Source organism: Panthera onca, chromosome A1 (assembly GCF_046562875.1).
Source record: "Panthera onca isolate mPanOnc1 chromosome A1, mPanOnc1 haplotype 2, whole genome shotgun sequence".
Classification (NCBI taxonomy): Eukaryota; Metazoa; Chordata; class Mammalia; order Carnivora; family Felidae; genus Panthera; species Panthera onca.
In genome coordinates, this window is record NC_138339.1 from 173,229,942 (window position 1) to 173,250,484 (window position 20,543).

The window sequence follows — 20,543 nt, forward strand, 5'->3', positions numbered from 1 at the left end:
GAATAACTGAGTGGCTGCTGGAATTCCCAGAGGCAGTTTCGAGTACAGCAGCGCCACCTACCTGACTCAGCCACCAAGTGTAACCCTTTTTCAAAAGCAGCTCTTAGTAAGAGCTCTTACTGAACCTGAAGACCTGACCCAGGGAAGTCTCATGACTCTGACATCTGATGTTTACATTTTGGCATAGGTCAAGTAGGATTCAGTGACTAATGAGATAGATGGACTCCACAAGTCTCTCTGGTCAGTTGAAAATGGTATATTCAAGAGCATAGTTGTCTTGCTCTTAGCATGATCTTAGATTTACATGAAAAAGTGGTAGCTGCCCTTGGGGACAAACCATGTGCCCCATTCCACTACCTCAAGTGAAGTTTCTTGGCTCAGTGGAGCTCTCAGTCCACAGTGGTTTTTCCTTAATGCCTGGACTAAGTTACTGGTCTGTTCAGCTAAGTTAAAGCTGGATGTATCTTTTTTTTTTTTTTTTTTTAATATTTGAGAGAGACAGCATGTGAGCAGGGGAGGGGCAGAGAGAGATAGATAGAGACAAAGAATCTGAAGCAGGCTCCAGGCTCTGAGCTGTCAGCACAGAGCCTGATGTGGGGCTCGAACCCATGAACCGCAAGATCGTGACCTGAGCCGAAGTCGGACGCTTAACCGACTCAGCCCCCCGCCAGGTGCTCCAAAACTGGTGATGTCGGCAGACTGCTGCTGCTGTTCAGTCAGGCCCCAGCTATGTAACACCAACAGCAGATGTGTTCATTCAGTGGGCAGAGTTCAAGGCAGTCCTCTTACCTCTGACCCCTTGATGAAATTTGGTACACTTATACTGACTCTTGGGCTGTTGCCAGAGGCCTACCTGTCTGGTCTGCCAGTTGGGGGACTACCAACTGGCAAAGCATAGGCACCCCTCTTTGGGGCTGTATGCTGCGAGAATAAATCACAGCTTCCCATCTGCCAGTCTGAGTAGATACACACGGTGTTAGACCCATTCTTTTAGTCTGAGTCAAGTTAAGCTGCTTACCACTTAAAACATAACAGTGTACTAGCCAAAAAAAGGTAGAATGATTTTTTTCCCTACCTCCTGATCAAAGATCTGTGCTGTGGATCTGCCCTAGAATTTGACAGATGTTATATTAAAACGTGCTTATGTGTTTGAGAGAAGGTGACAGGAATCCTTGGCATCCTAGGTAAGTATGATTTTTCTCCTCCCTGTCCCCAACAGGGAAATAAAACTATTAAGGAGGTTTTTTGTCTCTTGTTTTTTTGAAATTGGGATGATAAAAATGCCACATAGGAAAGAACGGTGTGGCACCTGGGGGACTTGGTCAGTTCAGCATCTGACTCTTGGGTTTGGCTCAGGTCATGATCTCGTGGTTCGTGGGATCGAGCCCTGTCTCAGGTTCCACACTGATGACATGGAGCCTGTTTAGGATTCTCTTTCTCCTTCTCTCTCTGCCCCTCCCTCATCTCTCTCTCTCTCTCTCTCTCTCTCTCTCTCTCTCTCTCTCTCTCTCAAAAATTAACTTAGCATAGTTCCTGTTTTTAATTTTTTGTTTTTATGATTTAAAAATGGAAAAAATAAACCAAGGGTTTAGCTCAAGGCATAAGAAAATAACATGAATGCAAAGGTAATAGAATTTTTCCTTTTCTGTTGTTACTAATCAGTCATTTCTTTAAAGAAAAACTAAAAATCTAACCCAGAAAACATGAAAGAAAATGAAAACTGAAGAAAATTTAGGGATGAGAAACATCTACAGAGGGGAAAAAGTATGTTACCGACATACTTTATATGTATGTGTATATACGTATGTATGTGTGTGTGTATGTGTATATGTGTGTGTATAGATAGAGATATAGATGTATGTATATGTATGTTATTTGCTTAAATAAGAAAACAACCACTGTGGATGAATATTGATAGTGTGTCCTGAACCAAGGATTATGTGCCTAAGATTCACAAAAAGAAAAGTGTGTTAACCTAATGCTATAAATAGCTTCTCTCAGGCTGTGGAATTGATTTGGCCCTACCTACAAGCTGATAAGCTTGCCTCTGGCTGTTTCATGGATTCTGACCAAAGACAGGAGGCTCTTCGACAGAAACAAAGAACTATTCATGGACACAACGGCCATGCATTAGCATATGGTTAGCACCAGTTCCCATGGCTCCACATATCCCCGGGGTGAAAATGGACCCACAAGAATACTACACAAGCGGTGGGTAGGTCGGTGGGTAGGTCGTAGCTGAAGGACACAGAGCTGGGGGAGCTTTATCGCTTATAACAAGCAGTAAGCAACCTGCTGTTTGTCCCAGAGTGAGATGCTAACATACCCCTCAAAGTTACTTGCTGCGAACCCTGAGAAATGGCCTGTCAGTCTTTCAGTCTTGACATAGCCAGAAGGACAGTCAAGGGCCCTGGCAGAGTGCCTCTCCCAACAATCCATCCCTTGGCCTGGCAAATTCTTGACCAAACTCATATTTTTATGAGCGATTCTGTTGTCTCTTAAAGTGTTTAGTTAAGGCTACTGTCAACAGGACTCCAAGTGGCAGGATGAGGTCCATCTGCAGGTTTAGCCTCAGCCATGCCCGCAGGGTTCCAGGTTCAGCCAACTCTGAATAAGTCCCAAGGGGCCTAGTATGTCCTCTTTTGGACAGATGGGATGTAGTCTAACGTCAGTCTTTCATCGCTTACAACCTGTACGAGGGAGTTTATATCTACCTGATCTTTGCTGGCACTGCACATATTCACTGGGGACGATAAAAGGGTCAAAAAAGCAATCCCCATCCCCAGTGGAAACCTGTGCCCACTTTTCCCAAATACATTAAACCTAAAAGTGGCACATGTCACTCCAATTCCAAGATTGTTAAACTTGCACCTTGTAGCTGCGGCGTCAGTCTTCATACATGGCCTAAGCCAAGGCTTCTCCGGGCACAGAAGTACAGGGAATTGCATGATTAATATTCAGATGAAATTTTTCCAGTCTTCGTATTCATACATGAATTTGGGGTGGGGGGGATCTACAGTCGGGAGATCTTTGTCTCTGGAAAATCTGTTCCCTTCTAGTTTTTATTTTCAACCTAAAGATTTATCTACGAGCATTGTTTCATTAGCAGCCTTTCCAATTACTAACAATAGCAAATTATTTGAAAGAATTATCTTTCAGACTAATATTAAAATGTAAGGTATCCTGTATAAATTATGAAATGTACTTCTGTAGTACTGATTTGATAAAAATCAGTTTTTTACATGACAGTCCATTTGACTTAGTGCCATGTGAGTTCCAAGGTATCAGTGAAAATAAATGATGTTAATAATTTCATCTAGTTTGATTCCTTTTTAGTTTTTAAATGTGACGTGTGGGTTTAGTATTTTTTTGGTGTGTTTATTAATAGGATCCTACGAAAAATGGCAACTCATTCCGTTTTCTTGTTTTGTGTATTTATCTGTCTTCATCTGTTGCAGAAGAGATGTTGTGAATTCAGCTCTTCTTTGGATAAGATTTCGTTTCAGGTTTCAAATATCCAAACGTTGGGGCGCCTGGGTGGCTCAGTCGGTTAAGCGTCCGACTTCATCTCAGGTCACGATCTCGCAGTCCGTGAGTTCGAGCCCTGCGTGGGGCTCTGGGCTGATGGCTCAGAGCCTGGAGCCTGTTTCCGATTCTGTGTCTCCCTCTCTCTCTGCCCCTCCCCCGTTCATGCTCTGTCTTGCTCTGTCTCAAAAATAAACTTAAAAAAAAATTCAAATATCCAAACATTAACAGTAATATTTGTAAACTCCTATCTTATGTTAAATGCTAATAAATACAGATGAATGTGTAAAGCTTGAAAAGAAATTTATTAGAAGAATGCTGATGAGTGTGCATACATACTGTGAAAGTCCTCTGTAAACCAGTGTAAAGATGCTTGAACTCAGGTCATTTATACACCTGAAGTAAACCCCATTCCCCATACTAAAGTCCACAAATTTCACATGCTTTAAGCCAAATAATTGGTGGAAAGTTTTCATTCTGTTAGATTTATTGAGCACTTGAGTGATTTGGATTTAAAGAAAGTTAAGCTAATAACCAGGAACATAGTATTTTAGTCATTTTTTAAAATGTAAAAGTAAACTTATACTCATTGGTAAGCCTTATTCTGTAATAATTAAACAAAATAGAAATTTGAATTTCTCTATTAGAAGGTATAATTTATACATGTACAATTTTCCAGCCATACCAGAAAATTGAAACATTAATTATTTACCATAGTTTGTTGTAGAAAGTCTGTAAATTTCTTATCAGTATTTTAGAAATGTTTCTCTAACAGGCCATGGTTATCACTAGATGATTTTATTAATTTCTGTTTAGCTCAAATAAGTAATAGAATATTCTGTAATTTTTCATATTTAAAATTATACTTTTTAAAACTTTTTTCTAGTGTTTACTTTTGAGAGAGTGTGAGCAGGGGAGGGACACAGAGACAGAGTGTGAGCAGGGGAGGGACACAGAGAGACAGACAGACAGACAGAATCTGAAGCAGGCTCCAGGCTCCAAGCTGTCAGCACAGAGCCCGACACAGGGCTTGAACTCACAAAACCTGAGATTGTGACCTCAGCCAAAGTCGGATGCTTAACCAGTTGAGCCACCCAGGCACCCCTAGGATTATACTTCTTGATAAAAATATTCAATTTTCATTTTAAATTTTGATTGAGAATTTTCATTCTTACACTATGCAGGTTAATTACTGTGGGTGAATTAAAAAAATGTAAAGAAAATATGCCTACAAAATAACTTCCCTTACATACAAAACAATATAATAAACATATAATAAGATTGTAATATAAACATGCTGTAAAATTTTATAGTTATGTCAATAAGTGAAAAAGAATCCCATATGTATCTAGTGTATGAAACCTGAGGGAATCAATAGAAAATGACCTAACAATTCAGTATTTTCATCTAAATGTAGTATTTGTGTCTTTATTGCTTTGATGCATTTTATGTTTATTTACACTAAAAGGACATGTTCCCAATGTATTAAGTTTAAACATTGAAAATTAGAATAATGCGACATATACATACAGCAAATTATATGATTCTTATTTATTCCAGTTTTCTAGAACTCTCCATAATCAACAGTGCTCTTAAGTTCTTGTATGTCCTTTTGGAAATAATCAAGATTATATAATCATAACTACATAGATAAATACCCCCTACTTTCATCATTAATGGTGGTATAACGTCCAACACTTGGTTGGATGTTCTGTGGATCCTTGATGGTACTCTTGGTCGATAGTTTAAGTAAATGGAGGTTTGCTAGACGGAGAGAAAAATGATCATTTCTTGAGCATCACACATGTGCTTCATGCTCTGCTAGATGATTTGCAAGTCCTTTTGGTAAAGCTACCTAGGCGGTAGCAAGAATTCCTCCTCTTGAACAGATAAATAAGCCCAAGAGACATCGAATCACTGGTGCAGGGACACATAGCTAGTAAGTAGTTAAATTAGAACTTGAATCCAATTCTTTCTAATTTCAAAACCCACAGCCTTTTCACTAGCATGCTGTAGCTTTGTTATTCATACCCCCTTTCCCTCTCCCCTTTTCTTTGTATTTGTGTTTTAAAGGTAGTAAATGACTAAAAGGCTATAGAGATCTGAATTCATTAAATGTTACTTCTCAACACCTTTGTTATTCAGTATCTCTTTTTTCTTTCTACCTATATAATTGTTAAAAGATGTGGCTTTAGGATTCCTATTTATGGATAGGAGTTGAAATTTGGCTTTCTGTTTGAACTTGCTGTGGATATTTAACTTGTCTGAGCCTCAGAAACCTTTAAAGTATTAAGTAAATGATAGTAACTATCTACAGGAATTGTTGGGAAGATAGAATGTAATATGTACAAAAAATCTAGCATAGTGCCTGGAAAATTAAAAGATATCAAAGTCTGTTTATGATAGGGCTGGACTATAGTATTTCTCTGATTATCCTTGCGGGTTTAATGAGTTGTTACTGATATTAAGTACTGCTAATCTTTGATATAGTGCCTTTGTTTTTTAAATATTTGGAACCCATTTTCAGGAAACACGAGCTATGAAAAATTATATACTCTTCTAATTGAACAAAATATAAATTTTATTTCATTGAAAAATATATTGCCATTATATGTTGTTATTTAAAGATTGTGAACTTTCGTCATTAAAAATATTCGTAATACTCAGTTTCGGGTTAACCAGGTTTCTTTTCTGTCTTTAGTAGAAGCCACTTTCTATTGCTTCCCTCTGATTTCATATATTAGATGTATTCTTTTTCAGTTATTGACATATATCCATAAAATTCTGCAGCATGTTTATATTGTATTCTGTCTTATGTGTGTATTGTTTTGTGTATGAGTAAAGTTATTTTGCAGGTATATTTTGTTTACATTTTTTAATTCTCCCATAGTAGTTACTATGTTAACTGTGGTAAATGAAAATTTACCACAGGAAGTTTAAACTCTTTTTGGTGATACACACACACACACACACACACACACACACACACACATATACATACACACACAAAATGTGTGTATATTTTATCTGTAAGTTGTTTGATAAGCAGAAATTATAAAAGGTCATGATGTATTTCCCATATGTTCTTTGACTTTTTTAAAAGTTTGTGTTTTGTTTTCATTTTAGGCCCAGACCTTATCTATTTAAAGGAGATCATAAATTTCCTACAAACAAAGAGAACTTACCAGTGATTATACTCTATGCTGAAATGGGTACCAGAGCATTTGGTAAATTTCACCCAGTATTGTCTGAAAAAGCAAAAAATGGGGAAATCCTATATGTTCTTCGACATTATATTCAGGTACAGTTTTATCCGAGATTATTTTGGCTATAAAAAAACCTGTTTAATAATTTCCTTACCAGATTTTACATGATTTCTTCCTGAACGGTTAAAGATTTAAAAAAAATGTTTTAAATTATTTATTTTGAAAAAGAGAGCTCATGAGAGCAGGGAAGGGACAGAGAAGAGAGAGAATCCCAAGCAGGCTCCTCTCTGTCAGTGCAGTCCCAATGTGGGCCTTGAACTCCTGAACAATGAGATAATGACCTGAGCCAAAACTCAGAGTCTGATGCTTAACCAACTGAGCCACCCAGGCACCCCTAAAGATTTTAAAAAATTAATACAACTATCAAATGTGAATTTTAGTGGAAAAATATATTGGGATTCTGTATCCTTTTCTGGAATTATCATGTTGATATTTCTTTTCAGATTCCTTCTTAAATCTGAAACAGATATAAAGCTTGGATAAAAACCAAAACCATAATGCATATAATATTTGCTAAGATTCATAGTTATTTTTAATGAAAATATTACTTCGAGAAAATCTAATTGATAATACTGATTATATATATCATATGAACCCTGATACAGAAATGCTCTTTTTTTTTTTTAATTTTTTTATTGTAACGTTTATTTATTTTTGAGACCGAGAGAGACAGAGCATGAACGGGGGAGGGGCAGAGAGAGAGGGAGACACAGAATCGGAAGCAGGCTCCAGGCTCTGAGCCATCAGCCCAGAGCCCGACGCAGGGCTCGAACTCACAGACTGTGAGATCGTGACCTGAGCCTAAGTCGGACGCTTAACCAACTGAGCCACCCAGGCGCCCCCAGAAATGCTCTTAACTATGTCTTTGGACAGGTGACTATTTCTTTGTTCAAGTTTCTGGTCAAATGCGTTCCCACCTTTTCAACTTCTCATTGCTCTCACACTTTTATCACATTATTGTGGTCTAATGACTTTGTCGCACTCACTGCTATATCTCAAGTTTTCTTTTATACCTCTGCACTATCCATCCCCTCCACCCCACACAACCAAACTCACACATATTTACTAGAATATAATGACCATTAGAAGGACTTTTCTTATTTTACTGCTATATGCCCAACACGGAAAGAGTGTTTTATATTGAAATATATAATTACTTGCATAATAATGTATAAAATAATAAAAGCATTGCAGATATACTTGTTAATTGCCTATCCATATTCTTCACCTATTTTTATCTTAGATTCTTTGGGTTTTTCTTTTTCTCATATACAGATTTTAACAAATATATTCTGAATACTAATCTTCCATAGCTTGCAAACATCTTCTAGTATATTTCTAGTATTAAAAAAAAATACGACATCTTTGGTTCAGCACAAGTATAGAGATTTAATCAGACTTATCCACCTTTTCTTTAATGGTTTCCTTTGCGGTGTCATAAGGGCATTCTCCTATATTTTCTTGTGACAAAATGCCATCCTTTATGTTTTGGTCTTTAATCCCTCTGGAATGTATTTGAATATGCTGTAAGGTAGAGATAGAATTCTAGTTTTTCCATATAGAAGAGTATTGGCTCCCACATGATTTATTGAACAGTTAAGTCTTTATTCTAAGCCATCACATACCAAGTTTTCTTACAGGCATGTATGTTTTTAGACTCTGCTCCAGTAATATATAGGTCTATTCTACACAAATATAACATTTTAATTGCAGCAGCTTTAAAATCTAAAACAGTCTTGAGAAAGAAGAACAAAGCTAGAGGCACCATATGTCCTGATTTCAAACTATATTACAAAGCTGTAGTATTAAAACAGTGTGGTATTGGAATAAGAATGCATGGACCAGTGTAATAGAATAGAGAACCAAGAAATAAACCCATACGTGTATAGTCAACTAATATTCAGCAGGGGATCCAAGCCTACTCAGTTAGACGATGCTGGAAAAACTAGATAACCACATGCAAATGAATGGAACTGGCCCCCTATCTTATAACACTCAAAAAAAATTAACTTGAAATGGATTTAAAATTTAAACGTAAAATGTGAAAGCATGAGGGTGCCACAGTGGCTCAGACGGTTAACATCTGACTCTTGATTTCAGCTCAGATCATGATCTCATAGTTCATGGGTTTGAGCCCTGCCTTAGCCTCCTCCATGTTGACAGCACAGAGCCTTGGGATTCTCCCTCTCTCTCTTCCCCTCCCCTGCTCGCTTTCTCTCTCAAAATAAAAATAAACTTAAAAAAAAAATGAAACTGTAAAAGTCCTAGAAGAAAACCTAAGAAAAAAGCGCCTTGACGGTGGTCTTGGCAGTGATTTTTTTGGATTTGACATCAAAAGCAAAGGCAACAAAAGTAAAAATAAAGAACAACAAAATTAAAAAGAAAAGAAAAAATGAAGTGGGACTACATCAAACTAAACTAAGCCTCTGCACGGCAAAGGAAACCATTAACAAAACCAAAGGCAATGGCTGGAATGGGAGAAAATATTTATAAATCATTTATGTAAGGAGGGGTTAATATCCAAAATATATAAGGAACTCCTACAACTCAGTATCAAAAGAACAATCTGATTAAAAATTGGGCAAAGGACCTGAATAGGTATTTTTTCAAAGGAGACCTACAGATGGCCACATGTACATGAAAAGGTCTCAAAAAGACAAGTGTGAGAGGATATGGAGAAAAGGGAGCCCTTTTGCACTGTTGATGGGAGTGTAAATTAGTGCAGCCACTATGGAAAACAGCTTGGAGTTCCTCAAAAAGTTTTAAGAAGAACGACCATGTGGTCTAGCATTTCTGCTTCTGGGTGAACATTCAAAGGAAAGAAAGCACTAACTTGAGAAGATCTCTGTGCTCTCGTGTTCACGGCAGCATTACCTACCATAACTGAGACGAGGGAACAGCCGAAGGGCTAGATGGGTCATGGGCATTGAGGAAGGCACTTTTAGGGATGAGCACTGGGTGTGATACATAAGAGATGAGTCACTGGGTTCTACCTCTAAAGCCAAGACCATGCTCTATGTTAACTTGAATTAAAAAAAAAAAATGTCCCCCACGTGACTAATGTACACTATAGGGAGGTATGCTCATCTACTGAGAATCAGTGTCCCGAATTATTTTTTGGAGAATGCAGCCATTAAATATACTATGAAATCATACTAGCCAACTATCTGGGCACTTTGTAGAATCAAATTACGGCTTTCTTTTTAACGAATGACCTATTGTACATTCAAAATAGTTATTTTTTAAATCTAGTCAATGTAATTCTAATAAAATGAACTTATTTATGCTGCTTTTGAAACAGATGCCTTTTTATGGGGAGAGAAGAAATAGAAAGATGAAGAAAGATTCTTCTCACCAATTGATTTAGTCTGTGATCATTTTTGGTTTGCAAACCCAAACTTACTAACCTACCATTCAAATTTTATATTAATACATTTTCAAATGGAGACAGTAAATATGAATTTAATAAACATTTATCTTTGTTCCCAAGGAGCTAATAATATTTTGGAATTGATAATGGAAATTGGTTACATGAAATTGCATTTCTTTTATGAACTATAACAAAATATATGGACTTGGAGCTTCAATTTGCTTCTCTACCAGCTGATTGCCTTTTTAGTGGATAGTCAGAATGCATTTTTAAATTGTGCTGTATGAAATTGAAAACTCTTTAAAATATTTTTAACTTTTTCAGATGACCATAATTAGAAGCAATTCAGTTTTCTCATGCTATCTTTCATTGTAGCACATGCCTGAGAAATTAGCAAGTTACATTGTCATTGTGTGCAGCAGTGTTAAATACTTGTCTGCATATCTGAAACTAATTCTTCTATCTTCTTATTTGAAAAGATGTGGTGACTTCTCTTCCTTGGTGGGGTAGTCTCTACAAGTATATTTTGTATGTGCCCGTTACTTCAGACCGCTCCATTTGAAGCGATTGTTGCCCCTCATTGAAGAACAGATACTCATTTGTGGCATTGGGTATTTTAATCATTTAAAAACATGAAGAAAATGTAATCAAGTTGTTCAAGACACTGCATTTTCTTGTGTGTCTTTTGCCTCTACTCTTCAGTATTTGCTCTTGGCACCACTCTGGTTGTCCTACAGCTAGACAACGAGCAAGCAAACAGCATTTGCTGGTTTAGGAAATCTTGTGGCGTTCACCAAAAGGAGTACAGTTTTATTGAAACTTGATTGTATTGGAGCCTCTGTTAATTAACTCTTGGAAGAAATGGGGAAGTTACCACAAACAGAAAAAGATCAGATTTTTTTTTTCTTGTAAAGAGTAATTAAAACATTTGGGATGCCTCGGTGGCGTCAGTTAAGCGTCTGACTCCTGATCTTGGCTCGGGGGATGATTTCACGGTTCATGATTTTGAGCCCACATTGGGCTCTGTCCTGATGGCACAGAGCTTGCTTGGGATTCTGTCTCTCCTCCTCTCTGCCCCTCCCTTACTTGTGTGCGCATGCTCTCTCTCTCCCTCTCTCTCTCTCAAAATAAATAAACTTTAAAAAAATTAAAACATTAGAGTCATTGTGAAGTTTTTAGAAAGTAAAGAAGTGGTAATCAACCAAATTCTGGGTCCTTGATAAACTATCTAGAGAGAGTATAAATATCCCCCAAATAATAATTCAGTGATTTAAAAAGTCAATATTAATAATTTACTCTAATGTCCTAATAAACATATTGAATTTAAAAGAAGATGTTTGAATCAATATTTTCTCTTTTTAAAAAAAATAAATGTGTTTGAACAGAAACCAGTCTCACAGAAAATGTACTTATCTGGCTACGGTGTGGAGCTAGCAATTAAGAGTACAGAATACAAAGCTTTGGATGATACTCAAGTTAAAAGTAAGTTTACTCTCTCTACTTGAATAGAATAAAAACTTGGAGGCTTACAAACTTTGTTCTTTTAAAAATGTAATGACTATAGTCTTATGTATGATAATTTGAGGGGAGTTTGGGGCAGTACACCTGTCAAACGGTAATGCAGGTGTCCTAAGGTGAGCTCAGGGAGGACAAGAACCTCCCGTGGAGCAGAAGGGCAAAAGCTCGCTTGATCTTGATTTTCAGTACCAATACAAACCGTGAAAGCGGGGCCTCACGATCCTTCTGATCTTTTGGGTTAGACATGTTCTCCTTAGTTTAGAGTTTAATTTAATTTTATTTTATTATTTGAATTTTTAAAATTTTTTAAAATTTACATCCAAATTAGTTAGCATATAGTGAAACAATGATTTCAGAAGTAGATTCCTTAGCGCCCCTTACCCATTTAGCCCAGCCCCCCTCCCACAACCCCTCCAGTAACCCTCAGTTCTCCATATTTATAAATCTCTTCTGTTTTGTCCCCCTCCCTGTTTTTATATTATTTTTGCTTCCCTTCCTTTATGTTCATCTGTTTTGTCTCTAAAGTCCTCATATGAGTGAAGTCATATCATTTGTGTCTTTCTCTGACTAATTTCACTTAGCATAATACCCTCCAGTTCCATCCACGGAGTTGCAAATGGCAGGATTTCATTCTTTTTGATTGCCAAGTAATACTCCATTGTGTGTGTGTGTGTGTGTGTGTGTGTGTGTGTGTGTATACACCACATCTTCTTTATCCATTCATCCATCGATGGACATCTGGGCTCTTTCCATACTTTAGCTATTGTTGATAGTGCTGCTATAAACGTGGGGGTGCATGTGTCCCTTCAAAACAGCACACCTGTATCCCGTGGAGAAATGCCTAGTAGTGTAATTGCTGGTCACAGGGTAGTTCTATTTTTAGTTTTTTGAGGAACCTCCATACTGTTTTCCAGAGTGACTGCACCAGCTTGCATTCCCACCAACAATGCAAGAGATCCTCTTTCTCCACATCCTCGCCAACATCTGTTGTTGCCTAAGTTGTTAATGTTAGCCATTCTGACAGGTATGAGGTGGTATCTCAGTGTGGTTTTGATTTGTATTTCCCTGATGATGAGTGATGTTGAGCATTTTTTCATGTGTCATTGGCCATCTGCATGTCTTCTTTGGAGAAGTGTCTATTCATGTCTTTTGCCCATTTCTTCACTGGATTATTTGTTTTATGGGTGTTGAGTTTGGTAAGTTCTTTATAGGTTTTGGATACTAACCCTTTATCTGATATGTCATTTGCAGATATCTTCTCCCATTCTGTCGGTTGCCTTTTAGTTTTTCTGATTGTTTCCTTCACCGTGCAGAAGCTTTTTATTTTGATGAGGTCCAAGTAGTTCATTTTTGCTTTTGTTTCCTTTGCCTCTGGAGATCTGTTGAGTAAGAAGTTGCTGCAGCCAAGGTCAAAGAGGTTTTTGCCTGCTTTCTTCTCAAGGATTTTGGTGGCATCCTGTTTTACATTGAGGTCTTTCATCCATTTTGAGTTTATTTTTGTGTCTGGTGTAAGAAAGTGGTCCAGGTTCATTCTTCTGCATGTCGCTGTCCAGTTTTCCCAGCACCACTTGCTGAAGAGACTGTCTTTATTCCATTGGATATTCTTTCCTGCTTTGTGAAAGATTAGTTGGCCATACATCTGTAGGTCCATTTCTGGGTTCTCTATTCTGTTCAATTGATCTGAGTGTCTGTTCTTGTGCCAGTACCATACTGTCTTGGTAATTACAGCTTTGTAGTATAGCTTGAAGTCTGGGATTGTGATGCCTCCTGCTTTGGTTTTCTTTTTCAATATCACTTTGGCTATTCGGGGTCTTTTCTGGTTCCATACAGATTTTAGGATTATTTGTTCTAGCTCTGTGAAGAATGCTGGTGTTACTTGGATAGGGATTGCACTGAATAATGAGATTGCTTTGGGTAGTATCAACATTTTAACGATATTCTTCCTATCCAGGAGCATGGAATCTTTTTCCATTTTTTTTGTGTCTTCTTTCATAAGCTTTCTATAGTTTTCAGTGTATAGATTTTTCACCTGTTTGGTTAGACTTATTCCTAGGTATTTTATGGTTTTTTGTGCAACTGTAAATGGGATCGATTCCTTGATTTCTCTTTCTGTCGCTTCATTGTTGGTGTAGAGGAATACAACTGATTTCTGTGCATTGATTTTCTATCCTGCAACTTTGCTGAATTCATGAATCAATTCTAGCAGCTTTTTGTGGAATCTTTTGGGTTTTCCATATAGAGTATCATGTCATCTGTGAAGAGTGAAAGTTTGACCTCCTCCTGGCTGACTTGGATGCCTTTTATTTCTTTGTGTTGTCTGATTGCAGAGGCTAAGACTTCCAATACTATGTTGAATAATCGTGACGAGAGTCGACATCCCTGTCTTGCTCCTGTCCTTAGGGGAAAAGCTCTGTTTTTCCCCCATTGAGAATGATATTAGCATTGGCTCATTCATATATGGCTTTTATGATCTCGAAGTATGCTCCTTCTATCCCTACTTTCTTGAGGGTTTTTATCAAGAAAGGATGCTGTATTTTGTCAAATGCTTTCTCTGCACCTATTGAGAGGATCGTATGGTTCTTGTCCTTTCTTTTATTGATGTGATGAATCGCATTAGTTGTTTTGCGGATATTGAACCAGCCCTGCATCCCAGGTATAAATCCCGCTTGGTTGTGGTGAATAATTTTTTTAATGTATTGTTGGATCCGGTTGGCTAATATCTTGTTGAGGACTTTTGCATCCATATTCATCAGGGAAATTGGTCCATAGTTCTCCTTTTTTAGTGGGGTCTTTGTCTTGTTTTGGAATCAAGGTAACCCTGGCTTCATAGAAGAGTTTGGAAGTTTTCCTTCCATTTCTATTTTTTGGAACAGCTTCAAGAGAATAGGTGTTAACTCTTCCTTAAATGTTTGGTAGAATTCCCTTGGAAAGCCATCTGGCCCTGGACTCTTGATTTTTGGGAGATTTTTGATTACTAATTTGATTTCTTTACTGGTGATGGGTCTGTTCAAATTTTCTATTTCTTCCTGTTTGTTTTGGTAGTTTATATGTTTCTAGGAATTGGTACATTTCTTCAAGATTGCCCATTTTACTGGCATATAATTGCTTATAATATTCTTATTATTTTTATTTCTGCTGTGTTGGTTGTAATCTCTCCTTTTTCATTCTTGAGTTTATTTATTTCGGGCTTTCCATTTTTCTTTTTTATCAGACTGGCTAGTGATTTATTAATTTTGTTAATTCTTTTAAAGAACCAGCTTCTGGTTTCATTGATCTATTCTACTGGGGTTTTTTGTTTGTTTCCTTTTTGTTGTTTTGTTTCGATAGCATTGGTTTCTGCTCTACTGTTTATTATTTCCTGTCTTCTGTTGGTTTGGGGTTTTATTTGCTGTTCTTTTCCTAGCTCCTTAAGGCGTAAGGTTAGGTTGTGTATCTGAGATCTTTCTTCCTTCTTTAGGAAGTCCTGGATTGCTATATACTTCCCTTTTATGACTGCCTTTGCTGCATCCCAGAGGTTTGGGGCTGTGGTTTTATCATTTTCATTGACTTCCATATACTTTTTAATTTCCTCTTTAACTGCTTGGTTGGCCCATTCATTCTTTAGTAGAATGTTCTTCAATCTCCAAGTATGTGTTACCTTTCCCAGTTTTTTCTTGTGGTTGATTTTGAGTTTCATAGCATTGTGGTCTGAAAATATGCATGGTATGATCTCAGTCTTTTTGTACTTACTTAGGGCTGATTTGTGTCCCAGTATATGGTCTGTTCTGGAGAACATTCCATGTGCACTGGAGAAGAATGTATATTCTGCTGCTTTAGGATGAAATGTTCTGAATATATCTGTTAAGTCCATCTGGTCCAGTATGTCATTCAAAGCCATTGTTTCCTTGTTGAATTTTTGATTAGATGATCTGTCCATTGTTGTGAGTGGGGTGTTGAAGTCTCCTACTATTACGGTATTACTATCGATGAGTTTCTTTATGTTTGTGATTAATTAACATATATTTGGGTGCTTCCACATTTGGCACATAAATGTTTACAGTTGTTAGGTCTTCTTGGTGGACAGACCCCTTGATTATGATATAATGCCCTTCTGCATCTCTTGCTACAGTCTTTATTTTAAAGTCTAGATTGTCTGATGTAAGTATGGCTACTTCAGCTTTCTTTTGTTGACCATTAGCATGATAGGTGGTTCTCCATCCCCTTATTTTCAATATGAAGGTGTCTTTAGGTCTAAAGTGGGTCTCTTGTAAATAGCATATGGATGGGTCTTGTTTTCTGATCCATTCTGTTACCCTTTGTCTTTTCATTGAAGCATTGAGTCCATTGACGTTTAGAGTGAGTACTAGATAGTTTAGAGTGAGATAAGAATTTATTGCCATTATGATGCTTGTAGAGTTGGAGTTTCTGGTGGTGTTCTCTGGTCCTTTCTAATCTTTGTTGCTTTTGAGATATATATATATATATTTTTTTTTTTTCATCTTTTCTCCCCTCAGAGAGTTCCCCTTAAAATTTCTTATTTCTTGCAGGGCTGGTTTAGTGGTCACAAACTCCTTTAATTTTTGTCTGGGAAACTTTTTATCTCTCCTTCTATTTTGTAGAATTTAATTTTAAACTGAAAGAAATATGTTTAATATTGTGCTCCCAAAAACTTTTTTAGAAATTTGAAATAGTATATTATTTTCCTTTATCCAGTGGCTTCCCAACCATTTTCAGCAACATATAAAAAATGGTAACATGTGTGAGGCACACTGAGGTAATGAGGCTGGTTATGACTGGAGGTGACTGGCTCATGATGTGCCCAGCCACCTCCAGGGTGGGGACCAGGTGTCTCAGGGGATCAGTATCTCAGTAAATCTGAAAGTCATTGGCAACACATGGTCTTAGGGAGCTTTGTCTCAAGTAATCATAATAAAGTTAGGATGATGATGCTGTTCTTGAAGTAAGACAGGAGAGGCCTGTGAATTGCTACATTGGATGAAGTAGATTGATTAGATTTGTGTCTACAAACTGATATCTGTCCATGGTTGTGCCTTCTAACTGCAGGCCCCAGATGAAGGACTCTGGAGACCTGAAAAAGATGAATAAGTTTTCAGATTCTTAGGAAAATCTTTTCTTCTCTGGTTCATCTGAAATTTATTTATATCTGATTCTTGGTTAAGAGTTTTTAATTCATTTTTTTATAGGCTCTCAGATGTGGCTTCTGCTTCAACTTTATTTTTCTATCCAGGATCTGGTCCTGGAGGCCCTGCCCTGATCACAGACTTTGCTCTGGCCATTCCTCCTGAATGTGCTTCAGATAAAGATCTGTATTACTGTTAAGTCCTACCGGTTAAAGAGTTACTGGAAAAGTAATAGTCAGATTTTATGTATTTCTATATTGCTTATATATAGCCTTATAATGCTTTATAATTTAGTATCTTAGTTTACAGTTATATAGTTTACAGGCATTTTCTAGCTATCCTTGGGCTTGTGGAATTTTCTTTAAAATGTCAGGTGAAAAAAATTGAAAAAAAATAAAAAATAATTTAAAAAATGTTAGGTGAAAAAAATTTAAAACTCCGGTGACCACATGAATGATCTATATTACATATTTAACTCAGTTCATTTTTTTCCCTTTGCATACATGTGTCAGACTTCTAACTGGCCTTCTCTCTGATCTTTGGCCTTCTGTACCTTGACCCTCCCTCCTCCCCCATATAAATTAATGGATATTCCCGACAGTGCTTTCAGATTGAATGCCTTATGCTGAAAATCTGACTTCGTGATACTACTGGTTAAAATCCCTTAGTGGTTCCCCATAACCGCCCTCATAAATTACAATACCATGGCGTTGCAAAGAAAGCTTTCATACTCCAGCCTCTTTCTGCCTTGTCACTCTCCCATAGCCTCTCATTTGTACCCTCTGGTTCTGCAACACTAAACTATGCAGAATAATTTTCTGTTCCCTGGATGCCTCCATGTTTGGCTCCATGCGAAGCCTTTATGACCTCTATAGAGTACTTTTATCCCTTAGCATATGCTGTTCCCTCTTCCTGAAACCTTCCATCTTCTCCCACTTGCCTTTCATCAAAGCCTACGCATCTTTTAAAACTCCTATCCATTAGTACCTGTGAGATGGCTGCCTACCGTTGTCTCTGTCGAGGGTGGTTTTCTCCTTTCTACATCCCATGTGTTGTGTGCTGCTTTCATGAAAACTTTACACAGTGCCTTAAAATTGTCTATTTGTCTCTCTCCTTTCCCCCAACTGGAGTTTCTTTCTTTTGTGTCTCTCTTCCTGGTGTGTATGTGGCAGGAGTCTTAGCAAACAGCCAGCAAATGTTTGTGTAATGAAGGACTAAAAGGGAGGAGAAGGAGGACTAGATCCGAACACCCAGGGCTTTTAGCTGTAGCCCTGAGGTGCGGGCCTTCAGAAGAGGGAGAGGGGAGGAGTGTACTTGAGGGGCACTGGTGCACCCCGAAAGCAGCCCCATGCTGTAGGAGGTCACGAGTTCTTGTGACCCCAGGTACCCTTTACATGTACCATTTACTGCCCTGTATGTTGTATTATTTGGTGAGTAATGGAGAAGGAAAGGGAGAGATGACTGTAAAATGTTATATCCTTACTTTTTGAGGCCATGAGTTTGGGGTCTTCCTAAAGATTTCTTGATTATCTTTAAAAGCATTGGAAATATGCATGCATGCTTATATTTGTTAGGGTTTGGCGCTCCTGCCTGGCTTAAGAGCTAAGCCCAGGATTTGTTGCAGCCACTTTGGCTTATCATTCTGGTTATAAAATAGAACTTGACTGTGAAATAATCTGTAAAGCATTTGTTAAATATTTAACGATCCAAGCCTGTTTAAAAAGAGCACAGTCAGAAATAAAAGCATGTGCACATGCGTGTATCAGTGAGCTGATGCGCGAAAGAAGAACAAGGTAAAACAAAAGGAATCTAATCTCGCGTTCTTCTAATTTTTTATTACATCTCCCTTTTCCAGTCTGAAAATGTTTTTGTATTGTTTCGTTTCCAAAATAGCAGTGACTAATGCTACCGTAGAGGATGGGATTGAAACAAATGAAGTTCAAGGATTTCTCTTCGGGAAACTAAAGTAAGTCTGAATGGAAATGAAGTTCTATTTCTGTACCTTAAGTTTGTCCTTAAAGGAATTCAGTGTGCTGTGTTGGCACATGTTTCAGTTCTTAAAATATACATGTAATTGGTTTTATTTATTACAAAAGTAATACATGGCTAATGCAAAACACAAAATTGAAAAATAATCACTAATTTCACATATGAGTATGATTAGAAAAATAGGAATTAGAAATGATCAAACTTATCTTTGTCAAAAAAACCAAAACATTAGAGCATCTTTTACAGATCTACTGGGTTAGAAAAATCATGGTTAGTATTGGGTTGTTTGCATGAAGTAATCAAAATTTTTATACGTCAAAAGAAAAGATGTATTTTTCTTAAATTTCTATGTGCAGATTGCTATATCGAAAACCTTTTAATATCTCGTCTTAATCTCATATACACCTATAAGTAACTGTTCAGATATTAAAGTTGTCCCCCCCCCCTTTTTCTGTCTTGCGTCACTGATTGGAGACCAAGAATGGGATGGTGAGTGCTCTCTGAATGCTCATGAATGGGGATTGTTGTCGTTTTATATGTGCTTTCCCTTAGTTACAAGAAGGGAAAGTTTGTGGCTTCATTACAAAGGCAAAATTAATTACAGGTAAAGGACAGTTTTTATTAATAGCTTTAAGTTTTACTTAATGTTGCAAGTATTTATAAAGGACACTAAGGTCAGTTCTCCTGGCGAGTAGGTACTCTACAGAGCAGGGGAACGTTTGTGGAGACTGTGCTAATTTATATAGATGACGGAGTTATATTTTAAAGTATTGGTGCAGTGGTGTGCTAATTGGCCTTGAAAAGTTCGCGCATCTTGCAAAATGGATTTATTCTAAGTAAGGTATTTAGTAGATAATAATACACTTTTATTCCATTGTCAGCTGTATCTCAGCCTCGTGGAATCCACAGTTCTATTCTTTTTTAAACATAAAACTTTTTATGGGAATAAATTGCACATTCTACAAAAAGCCTTGGGAGCCATTTTTAAAAGAGGAGGTACTCAAAATTAGTTCTTACACAGCTATTCAGTTGATTTAAGCAAAACCCTTTGCTTTGAGGTATTATATGAATAATGTATTTTTGTCTGATTTACATAAATTTAGCAGTGAAATTTAAGATTATTATTAAATATGAAAACCAGTAATATAGCTCTTATAAACTTAATATTGCTCTGTAATTAAATTGATAAAGGAGGGGTTAATTTAGTTCATAGTGAACTGAACTTCCTTTTGGAAGAGGTTCTATTGCCCTTTCACTGTAACAGTTGTAGTCAGTCTTCATTCATTTTTAAAACGTGCCCCCGTGTTGTAATAAAATTGCATAAAATCAACACTGTGGTGTATTTACTTAGTGTTAACTATATAATTAATGCATTTCTGTGTATGTGTTCTGTATATTTTTTCTCTTTTTAAAATCTTTTTGCTGTTGAAATATGTGTTTTGTGAGTTGTGTTGGTGGTAAGGTTTTTTAAAAAAAGAATTTAAATCTGAAATGGCATTGTGTCTTGATTTCATGAGTTAGAAAAAAGAAGTTATAGTTGTTTTTTTTTTTAATTTTTGAGAGAGAGCACGAGCAGAGGAAGAGGGACAAAGGGAGAGAGGGGGAGAGAGAGAAAGAGAGAGAGAGAGAGACTTATGCAGGCTCCACACTCAACATGGAGCCTGATGTGGGGCTCAATCCCACAACCCTGGGATCATGACCTGAGCCAAAAACAAGAGTCAGATGCTCAACCAAATGAGCCACCCATGTGCCCAG

General features: G+C 37.2%; 1 protein-coding gene across 2 annotated transcripts in view; it reads left to right on the plus strand.

Annotated features, from left to right (window-relative positions):
- UGGT2 (UDP-glucose glycoprotein glucosyltransferase 2) overlaps positions 1 to 20,543 on the plus strand; it is a 189,188-nt gene that overhangs the window by 28,357 nt on the left and 140,288 nt on the right. For both annotated transcript variants that reach the window (XM_078432418.2, XM_078432421.2), the window contains exons 5-7: positions 6,652 to 6,826; positions 11,547 to 11,643; positions 18,693 to 18,765. In XM_078432418.2, the coding sequence (XP_078288544.2) occupies positions 6,652 to 6,826; positions 11,547 to 11,643; positions 18,693 to 18,765 (345 nt within the window). The remainder of the gene's footprint in view (positions 1 to 6,651; positions 6,827 to 11,546; positions 11,644 to 18,692; positions 18,766 to 20,543) is intronic.